The 22419-nt window shown below is 45.7% G+C and overlaps 1 protein-coding gene across 2 annotated transcripts; it reads right to left on the bottom strand.

Annotated features, from left to right (window-relative positions):
• Nucleotides 1-884: 884 nt before the first annotated feature.
• Nucleotides 885-21095, bottom strand: PIGU (phosphatidylinositol glycan anchor biosynthesis class U). Of its 2 annotated transcripts, XM_075517187.1 has the most exons (12): nucleotides 20884-21091; nucleotides 19013-19077; nucleotides 17650-17709; nucleotides 16622-16684; nucleotides 14869-14978; nucleotides 13063-13163; nucleotides 10961-11058; nucleotides 8589-8743; nucleotides 7939-8082; nucleotides 7000-7124; nucleotides 5009-5151; nucleotides 885-2102 (listed from the first exon to the last, which is right to left on the bottom strand). In XM_075517187.1, exons 1-12 carry the CDS (start codon nucleotides 21011-21013, stop codon nucleotides 1989-1991), a joined length of 1308 nt encoding a protein of 435 aa, XP_075373302.1. In that variant the 5' UTR covers nucleotides 21014-21091; the 3' UTR covers nucleotides 885-1988. The 2 variants fall into 2 exon arrangements, with proteins under 2 accessions (XP_075373302.1, XP_075373303.1); XM_075517188.1 differs by lacking the exon at nucleotides 7000-7124 and having other exon boundaries at nucleotides 20884-21095.
• Between the last annotated feature and the right edge of the window lie 1324 nt (nucleotides 21096-22419).

Consider the following 22419-nt stretch of genomic DNA (forward strand, 5'->3'; position numbering starts at 1 on the left):
TCCCTCCTGATGGGTGAAGTATTTTCTACTTTGTGGGAAGAAGGGGGGCTGTAAAATGGATCAGATAGCCCCAGCTGTTCACCGTTTTACTAAGTTTTCTTTTACACTGCCGTTGGGCTGAACTGTGCACAGCTGGCATTTCCTAAAACCAGAGTGGGTTTCACCACACCCCAGTGATGTCCATTTGCTTTTCGGCGTGCCCCAGGGCCACTTGTTTTCCCTCCCGACACCTGCGTTTGCTTTCAAGCCCCCTGACAACCCCTCCACGCGCCTCTTGGTGCCTCCCAGAGCCCCCACTCACCGCCCCATCCTCACCCCCCTCCCAAACACAGAGCACACAAGAGGTGTTTAAAACTTGCACCGTTTATTTAGGCTCCTTGACATGCCACACAGCCGGCAGCCCAGAGCAGCCCTGCCTCCACGTGTCCCCGCCGTGGCCGGAGGCGCAGGGCTGCTGCAGGGCCTGCCCCGGCCCGAGGGGCTGAGCTGGGCTCGGATTAACAAGCCCCCACCAAAGCACTAACAGCAGTGCAGTAAGGCAAAAGTTTTAATTGTCCTGAAGGAAAGAAGAGCTGTTTATACAACTGCCTGGGCACATCGGCTTCTCAGTTGCTCTGTACCAGGTGCAGTTTGGTTTCCATGTTGTCACATTCCCAGCCCTTTGGATTTTTCTTGGGATGAGTGGGGAAGCTGGCTGCCTGCTGCCCCAACACCAGGGAGAAGGCTTTCACACTGTGGTTACCGCTTCTCAGTGCCACCACGCAACCAGCAGAGCAAGAAGCCAGCCTGGTGGATTCACCCAGGTGGGTCACATTCATGGGGTCAGCAGTGGCAGCAGCTCTGAAGTGAGCAGGTCTGGGCACAGCCAGAGAGGAGCCACGGGGGAACCAAGGGGTAGTGCTTTAATGGAATCCGTGCACAGCCACAACATACCATCACTGTACTTGCAAGGGGGTAACATGGGGAAGGGCATGCCCCGTAGCGTTAAGCGGCTGTGGAACACTTGGAGCCCAACAACTCCGCAACAGTGGTGGCTGAGGCTCCTTCCGGCTTTGGTCTGGGGCCTTAAAGGGGAGATTTTGACACCTCCTGGTCCCCAGCCCAGGCAGGCAGCTTGCTCGTTCCATGTCCAGGCTGCTGCCCCAAGTCATCACAACGGTACAGTGTGAGCCCTGCCCTGCCAAGCTTTGTTACCCTACAGAAACAAGGAGCGGTGGGAGTCCATCTCCACAGTAGCGTTCCTTCCTCTGAGACCCTGTAATGCCTTTGCATTTGCCAAAGCTCCCGCCATGACAGTGTCTGTGTTGCTTCAATGGGACACAGCAGTTACCTGGTACCCGCCCTGCTCCTGCTCTCACCCCCATTCCAGTTCTTACTGGTGTTTGAGCGCCAAGATTATTACCCGCGGCAGCAGCTTCAGCTGTCTTCCTTCCGCCAGGTCATTCATCCTTGGTCACCCATTTGTTTTACAAGCACCCACTGTGCCTGAGCACACGTGATTTTTCCAGATCCCACAACACTAGGAGAACCAAGAAATGGCATCTGCAGCCAGGGCTTAGGCACCAGGTACCCAGAGGTTGCCTTGTGCCAAGCAGGAGCATTACTGGTCAAAGCAGTGAAGGGGAAATTTCCAGGAGAAGCAAACACCTCCAAGAAGCAGCGATAGTAAACAGTTTATGGTCTGAGCTCTTGCTGGACTGCCCAGAGTTGATGGCTGAGGTCGCAGTGAAAAGCACAGCTGAGGGAAGAAGGGAGATGCTCCAAGGGAGGCACTGCAGCTCCTACTTACAGCTCTTACAGTCTCTGCACTGAGCCCACAGCTCAGTGTATTCAGGGTATTCCCAGAAGAACCTCAGCCCTTTCTTTCAGTAGGTGTCATTCCCAAAGCCAGACCTCATTCAGGGAACCTTCCCCACCCACCCGACATACCCCGAGCTTTGCGTGTTCCTTAGAGTGGTCCATGTCCCAGGGAATGGTGGGCGTAATCCCTATTTCAAAACAAGCATGGCCTCTGTCCCATCTTGCCTTGTCAAATGGAGTCCGTGAGTGAGGTAGTACTCCCGCCGGAGGAAGGCATAGAAATAGTCCGAGATGAGCAGGATCTGCAGAAGTGAGATGTTCAGACACATCAGTGATGCTTCAGAACAAGGAATAAAAAGGGACATGTGTTTGTGATGGACTCTGAAGGAGTTTAAGAAGTTCTTACGCTGTTCATCACGCTTTGCGAGAGGAGACACTGCGGTCCTGCGAACACTCCTTGTCCATTGCCTTGCAGCATTAAGCCAAGCGAGACTTAAACTAATCTATTTGTTGCGCTATCAGTGTGTTCTCACAGACATCTCCGCTAAGGAGACAGTAGCTACATAAACTGGCCAAAATATATGACAATGGCAGGTCCATCTCTGCCACAGCTTTACAGGCTATCTCAGCCTCACCCACAAGACTCCTTCCACGCAAGCACTGTCATGCGGTTCAACCCAAATGCTGAGAGTCTCCTGCTGCTGACTGCTATTAAGCACTTTCCAACTGTGATTGTTGTTCAACTGCCACTTCTACTCAGAAAGGGTAAGAAGCTTGCAGGCAGCAGAAGGAATACCACAGCTCTCCAGGTCAGCCTCAGCAAACAGAAGCTTTAGCAGTTTAACAAAATAATACTTACCAGGCTAAGGGGTGAAGAGAAGAGCTGAAATGTCAAGCTGTGGCTTCACAGTACAGTGTCCAGGAGCAAGAGCAGATAGAAGCACTTCTTCCACCCCCATCAATTCTGCATCTCCTTCCTGCCCCTGTGCTGTCAAGCCCTCTCTGTGGGGCAGCCAACCCTGTGTATACGTTTGCATGCTGTCTCCCTTTAAGTGGTGAACAGAGCTGGCTATCCCCCAGATTTTCCCCTGATCCAGGTCAGAGCATGCTGCCACACACACGGATGTTGGCACTGTCCCGTGTGGCTCGGGAGATGGGCGTACCTTAGGCTGGTACTGCCACCGGCCGCGTTGTAGTGTGAAATCACAACCGAAGTGCCTTGCAGAGAACCGCAGTGAACATGGAAACCTGATGGGGAAATCACAAGGTCCCTCCCCTCCTCAGCCCCACTTTGGTTGTACTGCGTCACCACAGCGTGACCGCTCCCTTGCCTAAAAGCACTGAGAATGCACGAGTGGGTCTCAGTGTTTTTTCTAAGGCAGCCAGTGTTTTTTCTCGGGCAAGCCGTCTCGGCAGGGGCAGGCTGGGCGCTGTAAGCGCAGGCAGGGACCTGCTGGCTCAGTAGTGCCTTTTGTCACTTAGCCTCTCGTAGTGCGACCCTTCCCCAGGAATGCTGACCTCCTCCATCTGGAAACACCACCACATAACTAGAGTGGAAAATCTTTTCAGTGCCAGACCAAGCTAGTAGTTATTGCCCTAATGTCCAGACGCCACTTAACGCACCGCTTTGGCACAATGTGTTCATCCATTTCCCTGGGGAATTCACCCCAGGGAGAGCCTCACCTTAAGTATGCTGCAGTGCTAAGGGGACGGAGGGAGGGAGAGTCAGGCTGCCAGCCAGAGTCTGCTTGGGTTACTGTTAAATACAGCGGCTGTGGAGAAGGCTCAGTGGCAGGATGGGAGGATACGGAGGACTGGGTGGAAACCGAGAGAAAGAGAAACAGGGCTGCAGACTGCTGAGGTCAGAGGAGAAAGTGCAAAGGAGAACAGATGGAGAAGGGTAGAGGTGGGCAGGGAGAGTGAAAACAGCCATGCTTATTCTGTCTGCTTGTTTTGCTGAACACCATGGCTGACTACTGACACACTATATCAATATGGTTGATGTTGCTTTTAACTAAACTTCTCTGCAGATGTCTTAGTGGGAAAAGGAAGAGCTGAGGTTAGTGGGGATGAGGGCTAGTTCTTTCTCTCAAGGAAACCAGAAAGCAGATTCTTGCTCTGTCTGCATTTACACAGAGCACAAGACCTTGCAGGATTTGCTATGACCTTCTCAGGTAGGAAATAAAATCCTCTTAGAATACCAACACTGTCCATCTCTAATTAAAGTTTTACTATTCCTTTCATTCCATAGCAAGACATGTAGTTAAAGAGGTACTGAACCACTCCCAATTTCCTATAAGCCCTTCTTAGTAGTACTCCCGCTCACCCCACTCACTGCATGGAGTCTCTTTTTGCTTTTACAGAATGGGTGTTTGTCCCCATTTATCAAGGGGCTGGGGGATGTACAAGCAAGTGATTTTCAGCCCCTGGCAAAACTGCTCCTCTAGTTTTAGGAGAAGCAGACAAACATGAAATGACTGAGGCACATTCAAAACGAAGGCAACTTTAACATGAACTGAACATTCTACTCACCCACATGTGAAACTGTCCCAGGGCTTAGGGACATAAGATATAGCACAGAGAAGAGGAAGGACTTAGAAAAGGTTGTAGCAACTGCGTACTTTGAATCCCATCCCCCAGGGGTGCTAAGCTCCGTTTTCCCTAAGGCTAGTGAAAGTCATGTATCTAGAATGGCCATGAGAGAAGCAGGGAGAGCAAGCCCTGGCGTGACTGGGACCCTGCACATGCCCACAACCCTACGTTTCAGTGAGGTATAATGCTCAGAAAAATTGGTGCCATGTCCCCGTGTGTGACCAGTTCTCATTTGCCTGTTGTTAGGCCCCACTGCTGCTGCCCCATGGTTTTTCCATTTCCCCTCTTAGCTCACCTTCTCCTTCTCCATTCACGTGTGCTCTTAGTCCTGCCATACCGAGATGCTTTTCCTTTGCTATCATGTAACAGACCATGTAACTTGCAGTACAGCCTAGTTGCATTGTTAAGCTATAGCTCAAATACTACAAGAACTCTTGTAGTTAGTGTGCCAGAAGGTGAGGACTAGGCAGATTTCAGCTGGAGCAAGGAAGCTGCTATGCAGGACTACACAGGATGCAAAGAGCCAGACACACCCTGCAGAATTCACTGTTGCTGACAGGACATGCGATCCAGTGACCTACCCCAAGTGCAGCCTTGTTTGCCTTGCTCTACTAACCTGCCCTATGTTGAAAGTCAACGTGATGGCATAGTAAAAATTGGAGTTGGCACTTCCTGCATAAATCCATAGATGCCACAGAACAGGGAACAGGAGGGAGCAGACAATGATCACACATGACAGGATGAAGATGTTCCGGAGGACTGCAAAAGAAAACCAAGCTGTTAAAATGATGCATTATTGAGCAGCCATGCTCACGCACCCAGCAACGGTATTTAGGGTATGTGCAGTGGGGGACAGGCACTTGCCAACACACACTTCTCTCCAATAATCTTTCATATTTTGCTTTAATAATTTCCTGGTTAGCTTTTATAAGAAATCCACTATATTTCCCTTTAAAATAAATACTTCTGCCTTTGCTTGAGTCTAAAATCCTCATTTGTAGCTCTTTCCTTCTAGGTCCTGCTTCCAAATGCTCTTCCTCAGAGTACTTTGGCTTTTTGGTGTCTACACTACAGTAACCAGCAGTTTTGAGAAGGGCCTTTCCACCAGCATCACGATTCAGAGAGCAGAACACACCATTCCCTAGCCTCGTCAAGCTGACGACAAAGGAAAAAAATGAACCTGTGGGCCATAGGAAAAGAGATACTTTCTCGGGAGGTGGTGAGGAAATGAAAGCACCATAAAAGGAGGAAACTCATATAGGCCAAATGCATTGACAAACACACGACCTCAGGAGGTGCAAGTGTGGCCAGAATCCATTAGTCTGCGTGAGTGTGTGTCAGATGGACAAAAGCCAAGCACAACTTTGTCTAAAAGAGCTAGGAACTACTAGGCCAAAAGAGATTTTGTTTTCTGTGAACTATTTATGCCTGTCCTTTGGCAGCAGTATTATAATTCATCCCAGCACTTGTGTTGCTGTGCTTGGCTATAGCTCAGCCAATGTCCCTGAAGGTAACGGAAACACTCCCAATCATTCTGCGGCTGAAGGCAGCTATCTGACATTTTAAGAGCATTGTCACATCCAAACATGTTCGCACCTACCTTTTAAACTTCTTGTTCAGTAGGTCTATTCACTCACTGTGGGGTGGGAGCATGTGACAGACGACTGTCCCTCTCACTGGTCACAGTCCCCTTATCTGCATGCTTGGAACGTGCAACTGAACTACGCTGAATCAGGATTTCTCAGAAGTACATCACCTGCTATGGCTGCGACATGCTCAGGGCTAGCCTGGGGCTTCCTGCCCTGTTTTATCACAGCTGCTTTGGCCTTAGCTTTCCTTAGTCTGAAACTAATAGAGCAGATGGTCTCCAAGTCTCTTGACTCCTGATTATGTCTCCTGACATCAGGCAGGCTAGCTGTCCATAAACACACTTGGCCTGGGTTAGAGAAGACTGCAGTACAAGGCACGGACAACCTGGCAGGGTTGGTCAAAGAATTGGTTTAAACAAGAAACTCCAGGAAAAACACAGCGCTTCCAAATCTCCCCAGTGTAGCAGGTTCTAGAGACTGAGTTTGAAAATCATCAGGAAGCTCTCTGGTGATTTAAAGAGCTGAAGCATTTCAGAAAAACTGGGCAATTGCTTGGAGTAAGTAATTCAGTTACTTTCACTCTAAGCAAACAAGCAGATGCAAAAGCAAAGAACCACTGCGAGGTGCAGGATTTTAAGGCTGGGGGACTCACCAATTGCAGGAGCAGTGTTCAAATTACAAATGGGAGTGAAGCATTTGAAGGATGGATGTACTTTAAATAAGCCACACCCCTTGTGCAGGACTGTAAAAGGTTCTTACAAAAACCTTAATCTTCAGAACAACTTGGAGAGAGGGGGAAGATAAGGCACAAGTGAAAATGCCCTCCTCGACCAATTTCAACCCTAGTCCTGAAGACACGTTAGAGTCTGTATCTCCAGAAAAATCAAGACTCCGTCCAGACATCCCAAGGAGGCCACAAGAGCCTGTGGACATGGGCCTGGTTTGGTTTAGTGGTGACAATTATTGGACAGGCCCTTTCCCATTCCAGATAAGGAACAATCAAACACAAAGAACTTACATCTGTAAAGGTGGCTCCAGACTGGAAGGAAGGCCATGTACAGTGCGATGTCTCCCACAGTGGGATAGGACTTGAAGATAGAAATGATTGCAATCTGGACAAACATGAAGAACACAGGGTGTTCCCTAGAAGGGATAAGACACAAAGGATAAGAGGATGCAGTAGGATCTCTGGAAACTGGAAATAAATATCAGCAAGGGCACAAATGTACTGTGGGATAGGGTCAAAGAGGCTCTCGTACCCCTGTTCTCTCCAAACAAGCCTCTGAGTGCTGGGTGGGGTAGACTGAGCTGCTTATATACTGCAGAGAAACAGTATAAGGGGATGCACATCTGCTCACTGCCCTCACACAGAAACTCTGTGCCTCCACTCAACATACATTTATACAGTTGGTCATCTGGGCTGCTCTTCCCCAGCTCTGTCTTATTCACCAAAAAGCAATCAGCACCTCCTCTCTGAAGGTTATCTGGAGAAGCCCATAGTTATCCCTCTGATATGTCATGATGTCTGTATCCATTCCAAGTCAACAGGATAAGCTCGCTGAGAATCCAGGTGTGTTAATGGGTTTTTTTAGTCAGAAAGAAGGGTAACGTCAGCGCAGTCCGCTAGGAATGTCCCCAAGTTTTCCCTTTATTTCTGACAATAAAGAACTTGAAGTTCCGGCCAAGAGTTCTTGCTTTCTGACTACACTGGCTTATGCTGGCAGGGAGCAGGCACCTCTGTAGCCTAAATTTCTGCTCTCTCTTTTGATGCCTGTAACACGCCTGTTGCAAGCAGAGCCCAACTCACTCTATTTAAGAGGAATAAAGATTGAAACTTTGGGAAATGAGGAGGACAGGCCCTGTTTTTCAGGCTTGTAGATCCAGACATCTGATGCCAGCCATACAAGCTTCCACTGGACAACTGAGAGTAAAAAAACTAGCAGAGAAACATACTTACTTTAGCTTTATTGCCAAGGGAATGGTGTAGAAGAACACGTTGATTTGAAACACGCACACGAAGAAAAGACTAAAGTGTTCAAACATCTCTGCAAAGAAGTACCAGAAAAGGCCAATATTGGGTGTCAGATCTGGAACGGAAAGGCTGAAATTTGAAAAGAAAAGTCAAGGTAACATTTTTAAATGGTTGTTTTTCACTGTCCTGCTTCTGTTACATTAATTAATCATTGTGTGCTACTGGATGGAGGACCTATATTTTAAATCCATGGAAGAGAAACCAAAGGGATGAAAATCTGGAGAGAAAAGGGACTAATCCTTCCCTAATGCCCCAGCAGGATTTAAACTGTTCCCAAGCAGACATTTCTCCAGAGACGAAAATTTCACATCCATGGTAGCTCAACGATCAAATCCATTTCCAATCAACTCAGTAGAAAACACCTCCTGTCTTCCCTAATTCTTGCTGTTACTTAATTAACAGAAGTTGGCTAATGCCTGTTCTCTACCACACACTCTTTCTTTTCTTGCATTGCCAGTAAAATCAGAGATCACACACTCCTTAGAAGAGGGAGTGGGGCACCTGTGTGTGATGCACAAGAAACAACATGGGGGGGGGGGCTAGACAGAAAAAGCAGTAAGAATCCTCATACTTACATAAACCCGTAAACAGATGGGATAAAATCCCAGGAGTTGAGGAGGAAGAAGGAGAGGCAGATGATCACCACCAGGCTGCACAGGTACAGGGCTGCATACTGCATGGTGTAGAGCCAGAAGCTTTTACTTTTCAGTTTTATTGGTATGAACTGACGCTGAAAATGAAATACAAGCAGGCAGATATCCTCATCAGGTGGAAAGCCACAAGAAAGCCTGAGTGTTCAGAACATCATTTTAAACTGATGAAAGAGAGCATCGAACACTGGCACCATGGCACTAGAAGGAGCAGCTCTCAAGCACAATTTGCTGGATGTTCTTCACTCTGGCCAATTAAGTCATACACATTGCACATATTTCCAGAACTGTGCTTGAAAATACAGTAGCTAAGCTGGTCATTTCTGCTTGCAGCAAGTCAAGTCTCATGCACTCAATGTAAGATTTACACACACCTCCTCACAGCTACACTTGTATCTTAGATGTTTGCAATAGTGTACTGCTGCCTGCCTTCTACTGCACGAACCCACATCAACTGGATGACTGAGAGCCCTGCTCCACGACCCACCACCCCGTGACACCAGGTCTCCACCACACGGACTGGCACTCATGCTCTGCTGAAACCAGGGAAAAAGGACATCCAGTGAGTTCCTAAGCACAACAGAGCCCCTCTAAAAGGTTGCCTCCTCAGACAAAGACAACTGCTGCAGTCCTGCTACTGCCACATGTCCTGATAGGTCAACCACAAGCCCTTGCCACATAACATGACATGTGGGTATCTCACTCCAAGAGGTCCCCTGACTGCATTTGTAAAGACAAATATACACACAGCAGCAAACGCCTTTGGGAATTGCTCAGAGTTCTGCAGCTCCAAGTCAGTGATGCAGCTTTTCCATTCGGTACTAGGGTTTACACTGGCAGGAGATGTACAGAGAGCCAGCTCTAACCGATGTGGGCTCTGTGTAAAGCATGCTCTGTTTTCTCAGTCATAGGGTGTTTAACGCCACTTGCTGGAACAATGTAAGCAAGTTTACCAAGGATTTTTGGCAGGACAGATTGGAAAGAGCTGGAGAAAAGCTATTTAATTCTGTACAAATAATGCAGGAAAGTTCATTTACAAATCTGGATAAAAGAACACACACTAGCATGCTCCCCTTTAAAAGTTGCAAATTAGGCATTCACATATCAAAGCACTTGTTGCTTGTGGGCACAATGCTTGTACTTTACTGCCACTTTACTTTGACTAAAGTTAAGAGAACAAATGAGACCAAAATATAAAATGTATAAAGTAAATGCTCCTAAAAATTATCAAACTGAAAAAGTAACACGGACTCTGCAGAAATTCTTGTCTTGCAAAGAGTAATAATAATAAAATTTCTGAAAAAAATTAAGAGACATTCATGTCAGACAGTCAGGGAAAGAAAATGGCCTAGAACTGACTCTCCATTCTCTTTTGAAGCTCAGAGATTTGAGAATAAGCTGTAATGAACCTGTAGTTAAGATTAGCTATAAAAATCATGAGGGAGACAGGACAGAAGCAAGCAAGAAAGACTGGTGAAATACTCAACAGCAGGACTTTCAGAATGGCAAAAATAATAAAAGCGATCACCAAGTGATCTGTGAATTGAGACAAGAGTCGTCTGCTAGCGGTCACAGCCTCACCTTGCTCCCATATCAGAACAAGACTAGCAAATGATCAGTTTTCATTAAGTGCATTATAATTTGGACTCTCAGTTAAGTCATTGTTTACAGTGTCAGCACAAGAGCTAAGAGAGAGACCAGCGGGAAGCATGCAGGCAAACCGGTGATGAATCCACTCACTAGCAAAGAGCTGCCTCAGCTTTAAACCCTACCCCTGCCTGCAGATGTGCCTACAGCCTACTGCTGGGTTAGTTTTGCCTGGAGCAGTGTCTGTCTGTTGAGGCACTCTGGACCCATGAACAATCAAGGTCAGCCCTGCTGGAATCCAGGGGTCCTGGATTAATGGGGAGGGAGAAAGGACAAGGGCAACCAGCCACTTTCACAAGCACATGCCTTTTGCCATTAAACTCCAACTCAGCATTTCCGAGTTTGAGTGATTCAAACATACAGCTCCTCATTCCTCCTCTCCAGGTCTAAAATCCTCATTGCTATTCACACAACACAAAGAATACCACTTATTTCAGGCAAGCTGAACACCAGCCAGTTCTGTAGATGACTTTCTGCTCCCTTCTCTCTATGCACAGGCATCCCCGTTAAGGCTTCAAACTTCCCATGGCTTGAGGAGAGTCACTTTTTCTGAAACTCAGGACTTGCCTGACTCCCCTTCTCAATAGCTAAGGACTGTCCCTGCACAGCTACAAGAAGACAACAGGTACCAACAGTTAGAAACCATCTACCTGTAGAAGGTAAAGGAGTGCTGGAGCAAACAATGTGAGAGGGTAGAGTGACTGGTATGTTGCTAAGGCCAGGAACACAGCACTGAGGAAGGCACTACCTGCAAAGAAAAAGAGTATGTTCATTGTAAGGAACAGCCTTACAGCCTTACAGCCATTTAAACAGCCTTACAGACAGGAAGTCCAAATGGGAAGAAATGCATAGCCTTCTGCAGGGGCTTTACAAATATCAGAACACCATTTAAAGGCATTTTTAGAAGAATGTGTCCTGGAGAGTGTCCTTTTCTTAACTACATTTTGAATGGAGAATGACTCATACCAAGGTGATTCTCCCACAAGAAAGAACTGCTGACTGGTTTATATCTCCTATCATTCACATACAGAAAGACATTCATGTAATTCAGTCTATATATAGACCATGCTGGCTGCTATTTATGCGTGGGAATCAATTCACTTAAGTCATATCCGCATGAAACAGCTGTTATACTCATACTGGGCATGCTGTATAACCTCGTCACCAGGATGTGTCAGGGCCCTCAGCAAAGCTCTGTGAAAGACAGCAAGCGAAAGTCTGCAGCTGAAGGAACAAAGTGGCATTAGTCCTACTTTACAGATACCAAAACTGAGGCATAGAAAGGATTAGCACAGCTTTTCCAAGTGGACTTAAAAATATGAATGCCTTCATTGAGGAAGCTTTATTTGAGGTGTCTCAGGTTGGGTTAAGTGCTGAGTACTCACATTGTCCAACTACCAACACCAGAAATCAAGTCCAAAAGGTCCCAGGTTAAACAATAAAAATACAAGCACCCAGTGCAGTAGCCTGGTTATAGCTTCCAGTCTTATGTCACTTGATGGAAGTCATCTGTAAAAATACAGCTTAGACAGCAAGAATCCTGACTCAGTGCACTGGTCTAATTGTCAGCCTACTGACATCAAACACTCGGTAAGCTTCTCTCTGCTGTCACCTTTTGAAAGAGAAAATACAGGGTTACCTGGTGATGAGCCTTCTCCATTCTTCAACTACACTCTCCTAGACAGAAACCTCCCTATCCTTCTGCACAGATCTAAAGAATTGGTACCCAGATATCATAGTCATAATCTGGTACCCTCTCTTTGCCCACTTTAAAACCTTGAGGCTGCCACACTCCCAATCAGGGAGAAAACACAGCCACTACAGTTTTGTCTATGACTGAACCATTCATCTTATGGTATCAGTGAACAGTTAAAAATCAGTTTAACTAAACGGACCCCACTCATTTGCTTTTGCAAATGCTTTTATATCAAAACCCCTCCTGCCTCCATTAGTCAATAATTGGAGGAAAACTTCCTTTTGGAAACCCTAATAAAGACAATCTATATCAGCTTTCTTCGCAATGTCTGGGTCTGGACACTGCTGGAGACAAGAGATCAGACTGACCTTGCCTCTGATCCAGCACAGAACTCCTAAAACTTATGTGACGAGTACAAATCCCATATGCTAAAAGACTTTAGCACTGGGGAGTCATAAAAGAAACAGAAACCTGGCATTATGCGCAAAATGAATGAAACAGCTATTCTGTCATAGTCTATTTAACTGTGCCGGTATGGGTCTTTGGTTACTGCTTCTGCTTCCCCAAAGCTCAATTAGCTAATTTCAAACCAAGGTTACAACTGTGAGTGAAAGCGAAATAATAGCTGCAGGCAACTGCTTGCTTTTGAATAAAAGTTCAAAGATAAACTTTGAAAATAAATTGTATACAATGCTTTAAGTGCATATTCATGTACAAAAGAAAGAGCAGCACAGCTTTATGTCCTCCAATGCACAGACACACATTTCTTCATAAACAGAAAACTATTCAAAGTCATCCACGAAAAGGAGTCAGTTTTTAGAGATTAAACTCCTATGCACACTAAGATGAAAGCAAGTTTTGACTTGACTATAAAGTCTCTTGATCTCTTGTGATTTCAGGTAGAACTTTGACCTTGTTCCAGTCCCTGTTTCTGATGTGTTTCACCGAGATCTTTGTAGCAATCATATTTGTAAAGTTCAACCTTGATTTAATTTCTGCTAATTTTCTAATCTTTATAGAAAGACATAATGAACCATTTTTTCTTCGTTGCATTACCTTTTATTGTAGCTAAAATGAAGAATGCAATGACAGTATTGTTGATGGCACAGGTGGACTTCGCCACACAAGACATCACAGTGTAGGGGTTTAATAGATAGCTGAAAAAGAGCAAAGCTCGAGTTACATTCATGCCATTCAAAGGAGATACCATCTAATTAAAGAGACGTTCAAAGGAAAAACAGATGCAATTTGCCATTTCTTTTTGTTTGTTTACATTTGATGGGATCCTCTCATCATCAAATTAATTCAGTTGAACAGGTTCTTTAGTCTGGAGCAAAAACCAGATCCTTGGATTGTAGCCTTGGACACAGTGGCCACAGGGAGCACACTGGAGAAAAGGAGACAGCTGGGAAGGTGTCTAAAATGCAAGTTCTGTCCTAGAAAACGAATACCAAAAATGTTCCTTGCTTTGCAGAAACATTGCGCCTTTATTCAGTCAGACCTAGGAATACTGGGTCCAAAGTAAACACTTTCTGCGACTCACATCTACTGACTCTGAGAAAGTAATAAAAATAAGAAGATAGCAAGACAGAAACAAATCCTGAGACATTAGCAGAGTTTCCCCCAACCCAACTGCACCTGCACACTCCTGCTATGGTAGAGCAATCATTTCTGTTCACCACGACATGCTCTGAGCACAAAACCTGCCAGCTATGAAAATCTGGCATATTTTAACTGGAATTATGGAAAGACAGCAAACTCTGAACACCTTTACCTTCCAGAATGCAGCTACACTTTGGTTAGTAAGGATGCCAGCTCCTTTTGGAAATGAGAATTACAATAACCTCAAAAGCACAGAAAAATGTTTGGAAGGATTACCAATACAATAAGCAAGATAATGTATCAATCAGCCTTGCTAATAACTAAATCAATCATCAGAGTAGACAGGGCTGATTATTTCCTAATTATCTCTTTACATAAACATTTTTCCTACTTCTCTGAGTCCCAGCCTGGCTTTTTTCTGTAGAGAGACAGCCTACAGCAGGGTAGGCACAACTTAATGCCAACTCTGCTGTGGTAATGTGCAACAATGTTAAATACAAAGCAGTGTGCAATTTACAGACTCTACCTTTCTCGCCCTGGGGAATTTACCGTTTTACAAAATTCATACAAAAATAAGAAAAAACAACAACTTATCTAATGGAAAACTCTCTCTGACACAGAATAATTCAGATAATAAATTATTCACGTCAAAACCCCAATTAAAAAATAATTCTTTGACATTAAGTACCTTGCTTGTACATTATTTTAGTTGAAGCTTTCTGAAATAAAAAAGTTTAGTATACAGAGGAACACCAACACATGACATTATTAAGATGACAACCTGAAAATATCTTTGAATTATTATAAGCAATTCTGAAATACTCAAGTTGTGATATTCAGCAATCATTTTGTTCGACTGCTCAAAAATTCTCCTGACTTTTCTGAAAAGACATCTGAGACATTTTGGAGGCATACAATCAGTTTTGATGACATTAGCGTACAGGCAAAATAAACGGGAATGTGATCTGTGCAGACACAACATTCTTGCTACCAAATGAATGACCTTATGCAGTTGAGCCTGTCTTAGAGGGCTTGAGTGAATGTACTTGTTGGCAACAAACATTTGGAAAAGCATCTGCTTTTCACTTTCAAATCAAGTATTCAGAGCTGGGGGGATTTTTATGTATAATAGGAAGTTCAGAATTTGGGGGGGGGGGAGGGGGAGTGGAAATCTTCAACAAATGTTGAAGTCCCAAATCAGACAAATAAAACCCAAAGGGAGCTGAGGAACCAAAGCAGCCTACAAGAAGCAATACTTACAATAGTGCTACCTTGAGGGGGATGTAGTGCATTTCCATGGGCGTCCGGATGAGTTCAGCCGCATCTGGTGCATATTTATCCAGTTCTATTAGGAGCTTTTGCTTTTTAAACTGAAGAAGGGAGAATGACCAAAAACTGTCAGATGAGGAAAGTCATTATTTCTTATTACTCAGGATTTCCATTACTGTGGAACAGTACATATGAGGTCCAGGTGTGAGCCAAAACTCATGTTATGTGAGGTGTTGTACAAACAGGACAAAACCCCCCTCTCTTTTCCCAAATACTTAACAACTGAAGTGAAAGTCATGAGAAAGCAGATAATCTCTACTTATTTGAACTTCCTTAACTACCTGTGTCTAACCCTTGACACAGCTGACAGTGAATTCACCACACTAGAGTTGAATACTTTCAATCTTCCTAAAGCTTTTCTGGATCTCCAATGAAAAGTTGACTTTCTAAATTCACTGTTCAACATACAAGCCCCTAAGAAAACAAGTCACAGAAGTATGCGGTCTTTGTTACTTTGAAGATGCCAAAGGAAGATACCTCTATGCCAAATCTCCTTTAGGGACCAAAATCTCTCTCTTTAATCTATCTTGTTCTATGATGCTCTCTGTGGAGACAAAAGAGAAATCTTGGACAAATCTAGAGACAAATCTTCTGTCTCTATGGAGACAAGAGAGAATTATGAACCTACTGAACTATGTCATAGTGAGAACAGAAGGAGAGAGATATTGGCAATAAATTCTCAACGAGCAAAGTAACTCACATGCAGGATTTTTACAGGTCTGCAGTTCTATCATGAGTTACTGCTTCAACCTCAAAGTCAGAGGACGAGGAGCAAGTATGTAGCTGGATGGGAGACCACACAGATGCTGTAGAAAATGCAACCTCCCTGTTCATGGTGATACTGATCACTGCCCCTCTAGGATTGCAGAGAGCACAGCACTGCTTACACAAAATGTTCTTTGAGCTACTTATGAGAGAGAGCTGGGAAGAATCACTCACTTCAAAATACACATACTTATAATTTGAAGGGAACAAGTAATATTTGGTGTCAGACTTTCACCTTGCTCAGCAGAATTTTTTATGTCACCTCAGCATCCTTGGAAGGCTTATTCCTTCCTTTACACATCACCAGTCTGTGTATTAACTCATGCTGTGTGCAAACACAAACCATGTTCAGGGTAAAACATTCCAGGCTCTAGCTACAAAATGTACAGAAGATTGTAGCAGGAGCAGAGGTGAGGAAAGGGAGTGCTCAAGTCTTGCCAAAAGCCTTGCCAAATCCATAGTCCAGTAATTAAATTCTGCATACTCAAATTCTGCATACTCAAACTGCCACAACTGAAGGTGGGTTTTCAGTACACGTTTTAAAATCTCACACCCATCTTGTGTACCATGACCGTAGACTTGTCTGCGTTTCATTGGCTATTGCAACCTCACAAATTTCTCAAATTCCTTATACTTCTTTTGGATTAAAGAATCTATACTGCTGTGATCATCATTCAACTGCAGCGTGGTAGCTACAGACACTAATTTGTTTCTGACTGTAATACTGCCACAACAAAACTTAAAATACCTCTGCTGTTTACCACATTCAGTTCCCATGTTTACTGATCATACAGATACAATCAGATTTACTGCAATGAGGACTGGTTGATACTGCATCCTCTGGCATGTGTTTTCTTTGGTATAAGATATTTATACCTGCTAGGAGAAGACTATCAGCAACACTGGCAAGTCAGCTTACCACAACTTTGTTGAAGTCCTGAATGGCCAAGTAAAGGGCAACTGCAGTTAGCACATCAGTTATCTAAAAAAGCAAGGCATAGACAGACTGACTGTAAGCAAAACAAACAAATGGAAAAAAAGATATTGGACAGTACTGCAATGCTGAATAAGGACTCCGATCTGACTCAGCTCACGAGAAGAAAAAACAAGCTTTAAAAACACTAGATTGCCGATTTGTGCACTGTGCTCACACACCACCGCTTAACCCTGAAGCCATGAGCTGTATCACAGATATTAATATTTACAAAACAAAAGAATGGGGAATTAAGGGGAAAGAAGTATGCGAGGGTAATAGAATCACTGGCTAATTAGAGCACAGGCAACACTGGGGCAGTGCCCAGCTGGCTAAACCCACCTGTCCATTAATCCAGCATGACAGTGCCTTGGGCTGTCCCAAACTTACCAGGCAGGACTACGGTCACCTGAACAATCAGCACAAGCACAACGCAGATGGCTGTTAGCTCTGCATGAGACCTGCCCAGCAGGGATCTAGGGAGAGAGGTTCCACCAGGTGGCATGTGCAGCCAGCTATATGATTTCTGTCCTACTGAATTATGCAGAGCTCAGAGAACAGTTTATAAGAGACATTTGGAGGACTAACCTGTTTGTGCTCTCTTTGCAGGCCTGGGGTTTGGCAGTGGGTTTTAGTGAGAAACACTGCAGTGTAGGGATTAGGCTAGGGGGACAAAATATTCTGACCTTTAAGAGGTAACCTTTGAATTTGAAACCAAATGCTGACTTTTTGTCCCTTTGCGGGAATACTTATCTAACCAAGAACTTACAAAAAAGAAAGAATACGTACAAGGGAAAAGCCCGAACGTGGGTTTGTACAGGCACAGCTGCCTTTCTAATTAAACTGTGAGCTCAGCAGGAATCTGAACTACAGGGAGGCTGAAGGTCCCTGATTCTTGCAGCAGTAAAAGGAAAGTCACACTCAGCATTTCACAGAATGGGACCTTTCAAGCGGAGCTTTCCCAGAGCACTTACCATGAACACCAATTCAGCGTATTCAATCAGGAAGTGGAAGAGATATATTATCAGCGGGGTCTAAAAGAGAGCAGAAGGGAAACCCACGTCAAATACTGTCCAGATAAAACAACTGGCAATTTGATGAGAAAAATGGAGTAGTACTATGAGAGACTGCGAAAGGCAATTTCCCTTAGCTTCTTCTACAACGTTGTTACTTCAGAGTAAAGTGATTAAACAAAGCACACTTACTGGTCTTTTTCCTTGCAAAGTTCTCAATACACTTCATAGAAGACACCATCAACTTTGAAAATTATATTCTATTCCAACTTTTCAATTCTACTAGTATAGTGGTAGAGTTACAATAGAAAGCATATAAAGAACAGCTTTAGAAAATAATTTTTTCTAGAGAAGCTATGTTTTCAGGTTGTTTGCAGGTACTTTTGAAAGTATTTCCTACATAGCTGGCTTCATTGTTTAGCCTGTTGTTTAGATGAGTCTTTTACAAAGCAAAAAGAAGAAAGCATGTTAAAAGCATAAAGCAGGAGGACTACAGTACTATCATCCTCTTACTCCCACAGCTTTTCCCTTCTAGGGTAAGAGGAAGAGCATGTTTCTGAATTATTCCTTTGACAGAAAAGCTTAATTTGGAAGTACTACATTTACGTGGTGTAAATTGAGACTTCACTGTGAGAAAATGTAATTCTTTTGAAATACTTTTAAAATAACGTGATGGTATAAATAAGCATGGGAAAATATTTCACAGTCTGGGAGAAAATTGCATTTAAAGGAGAACTTATTGAAGAGAAACAAGTTTTCAGAGGTATACAAAGTATCTGCCTCATCCCTATGTGACACTATGTATGAGTGTACCTTCATATCAGTAAGACCACTCGAGGGCACAAAAACTCCACAGATGCTTAAGTCTTTGGAGGAACAAGATGTTTTCAAGATGAGGAATAAATGTACTGCATGCTTGTGCTAACATTCATATTTCTGCAAATGCAGAAACTCAAGATGCAGTAAAATTGTGTTCAGACTCACAAGGACACTGCCTCTCCCTGCTCCAGCCTCTGCTGACAGAAATAGCTGGATGTGAACAGAGTATTTTACTTATTACTGATTTCCCCTATTTCAGACTCTCCTTATGCAGTAATAAATATTACGATGTCTATTATCTGCACAGCAACAAGTTATTCCATGACGAACTGCATTTCCTCATTGGTCACTACATATACAACTGTTGCAGAGACAACTACACGACTCCAAGTTCTCTGAAGTCTTTGGGACAAGACAGGTCCCCAGCCTTTGCCAGTCCGTGAGCAGTAAAACTAAGAAACGTGCCACTTGAATATCACGTTTAAAATGAAGCATGTGTACCAACCTCATGAAAAATCGCTCCAGAATACGGCGAGACCCCTAAATCCAGCAGAGCTAATCCTTCGACCACTGAAACATACAAAATGCCTGCATTAGAATCCTGTAATGTGGAAAGAGAAAAATCTCATTATGGTAAAACTATAGTTTTTAAAACACCCATGCTCATAAGAAGCTCACATTGAATTGCCATCTGAATGGGTGACAGAAAATCTCACAAAGACAACAAACAGCTAGAATTGATTGTTTTCTTATTTCTGCCATGCAAATTTCTTTAGTAACTGAATGGTCAGTTGTAATCTATTTATTTGTTTCAGCTAAAAATGTTATAGCTGAAATGTTTTGCACTTAAATATATATAAATCACATGTATGATATCTACGGATTTTAAGTCACCTGTTATGTGATATGTGGTATCTACACTGGAGAAATACTTAATTCTAAGAGGACAAATCATGATATAATATACAATTTGAACTATTTCGCTTAATTAGATGTAGAGAGACCTGAAACGTCCAAAACCACAATAAAAGAGCAGAAATGAATACCTATTACCAGGCAAAGCTAAAAGCTTTATCTGTTGTTGAAACTTCCTGACATTTTGCAGCCTTAATTCAGATCCTTTCCAATCATGTAATTACAGCTTGCACTGCAATGCATGCACATGTTTTTCCATAGGATCTCCACTTTACTGCGCGCAAAGGTTCCCCGGGGATTGAGCAGCGTATGCAGTGAAAGAAGCTACGGGAAATAGGTCCATTTGTTGAGAGGGAAATGAGGCAGGAGACTGCAGGAAGCATCAACAGGTTCAGTGATATGCTGGAGAAGTAGATTCTGTCTCTGCCACGAAGTTCCTGTATGATGACAGCCCCGACTTTTCAAGGTGATCCTAATTGTGCTCCTTACTCTCTAGATGCCTACCTTGAGTCTCTAAGGTAAGACTTAGAAAGTATCCATTGCTGCAAGGGAATTTTGGGGAGCTGTATTTTGAAACCATGAAGTGTGAAGTGCTACACACTGTGGAGCAGAGGCCTTAAGTCACCAAATGCATTCATGCTTTTGACCTTTATTACTCCGTGCCACTGTTTTCCACCCCAAAGCTGTAAATAATTTTACCTGCATAATAACCGGGTATTATTTTCCCAAAGGGCTGTCTTTAAAATAAATTAAGGTTCCTAACAGGCTTAGATGCTATAGAGATGAATGCCACCAAAAAGCCTTGATTAAACTGTACTTCAGTCTTCAGAAGAGAATTTGTATCATGTTGGTAACAACGTGTGGGGCCACAAACGGAACAAGGAAAGCGAAACGGTGAATAGCTCTGCACAAGCTGGGAACCATGCAGTCGTCTTCACACCATGAGACAGCGCTTGTGCCGTTAAAGCGTAACGAAAGCAACTCAATCACGGCTGCTGAAGCTACATCTTCAGTGCCAGATTTTGTCATTCTTCCATTTTACATACATCTGTGACACAACCAGTTTGTACAAGTGCAACCAAGCCAGCTGCACACAATGGCTAAACCCCATCCTCCTGCCTTCGGTCCCGTGTCCCTCCCGACCCCTTGCAGCTGCCGAGCACTCGCTCTTCCCGCGGGGCCAACTGCCACGCACCGTTTCATGCAGCCTTCGGTCGGGCCCGGGAGAGGAGGGGCCCCTCCCCAGCGCCGGGACTGCAGCCCGGCCCTCTCCCCGCGGGGCCGTGCCCCAGCCTGCCGCCGGGCCGGGACAGGCCCCCGCCCGCCTGCAGCTGCGCTCCCGGCCCCTGGGGATCCCCAGCCCCGGGCGGCCGCCGCCCCCTCGCCGCCACCCCCGCGGGCCTCGGCCCATTCAGCCGCGCCGGGGGAGCGGTGCCCCGGCCCGGGCTCGCCGGGCCTCACCTCGCTTCCAGGCGTTTAAGGGGGACGCCACCTCGACCCGCTCGGAGATGAAAGCGGCGAGGCTGGAGCGGTAGAGCACGGCCCGGACCGTCACGGCCACCAGGACCACCAGCACCAAGGGAGCCGCCATCCTCGCGGGCAGACACCGCGAGGTGCCGCTGCCTGTAGTTCCCGGGCGGCGCCGGAGAACGCGGCGCCAATGCACCGGCCCGGCCGGGAAGACTACATATCCCAGGAGGCCCCGCGCCGCGCCGCCCTACCGCTTCCCGACACCACTTGAGAGCTACGGCGAGCGCAGTGAGGCGAACTTAGCCGGAGTGCGAAGGCGTTGGGCTGCTTTCCTTGGCCCGTCTGGCGAGGGCGAGGGCGAGGGCGAGGGCGGGGGCGGGAGCGGCTGGGCCGGCGGCAGGGGCTGGGGCCGCCCGCTCTGCCGGCGCTGCGGGGCGGCCGGGCCCGGGGCGGGTGTCCCGCTTTCCACCCGCCGAGCTGCCCCTTTCCGGGCAGCTTTGCTGTCTTTCGCCGGCTGGTGCCGCCTGCGCGGCAGGGCCTGGCCGTGGGGCCTGCTCCAGCGCCTCGCGGGGCCGGGCCTCTCCGTGGGTCTGGTCAGGGCCCTCCGCTCCTCACTTTGCACATGGCCTCTCGTCCTCCCGCCTCTGTGGAGGGCCTGGCTCCCTCTCCTCGCCTGTAGGGCTGGGCTGCCCTACGAAGTCGTCTCGTGTCCTGCACGGAGCCGGCCCCGGTGCCTCGGAGCCTGGGAGCCCGTGCGCCAGCACCTGGGCGCTGTGGCGGCCCTGCGCCGAGCTCGGGCAGGACTGCTACAAGGGGCTCCTCTGCAGCGGCTGGACACTGCCCGCGCCCTTGTTGCGTTTCCTCAGGCTCCTCTTGGCCCACTTCGTTGTCTCACGGAGGGAGTTTGTTACGCGTGTGCAGCATCCAATATCACACGCAGAGCCCAGATACCAGTTTATTCCAAGTTTTGCGCAAGATCGGGTGCTAGGTGGTAACTCCACAAAGCTAGCGCACCGATTGTTGGAACAGGTACAATATTTATGCAGGTTGCTTATACATACGCATAAGCAGTTACATAAAACAGTTTCTTATTGGTCGACATTTCCGTACCTTACTCATGAAGCCACAGTACCACTTTAACATTCTGCGCACGCTCAGGGGTGAGGGGTCTCTACTTGGGCCGCGGTCTCCGGCTGAAGGGCTGTGATTTTTAGTATTATAATGAGGATAGTTCCCATAAGGGTGCTTCTTACCACACTTCTACTAATGAAGCCAGATTATTGTCACAATGTTTCACTCAGCTCACATATTTCTTCGGGATATGTTTCACTCCCAAGGACGGTAATTCTTGATTAGATATTCCACATTCCAGTATGAATCCCCCTTATCAGCTTTGTGTGTGCCTCGGCCTTCCACCTGCTCTAGTGTACTTCTCACATCTGAATCTTCCCACATAGCTGTATAATACTGAATTTTAATTGACTATGTTTAATTGGCTACAACTTCTCCAGCCTGTGGAGGTGCCTC

This window comes from Mycteria americana, chromosome 14 (genome assembly GCF_035582795.1).
Source record: "Mycteria americana isolate JAX WOST 10 ecotype Jacksonville Zoo and Gardens chromosome 14, USCA_MyAme_1.0, whole genome shotgun sequence".
NCBI classification, from domain to species: domain Eukaryota; kingdom Metazoa; phylum Chordata; class Aves; order Ciconiiformes; family Ciconiidae; genus Mycteria; species Mycteria americana.

Coding starts and splice junctions, on each gene's coding strand:
- PIGU (XM_075517187.1), bottom strand. CDS start 21,013: ATGGCGGCTCCCTTGGTGCTGGTGGTCCTGGTGGCCGTGACGGTCCGG. Junction 8,744..10,960: donor CACTCCTTTACCTTCTACAG/GTAGATGGTTTC, acceptor TTTCATTTTCAG/CGTCAGTTCATACCAATAAA. Junction 5,152..6,999: donor CTGGAGCCACCTTTACAGAT/GTAAGTTCTTTG, acceptor TTTCTTTTGCAG/TCCTCCGGAACATCTTCATC.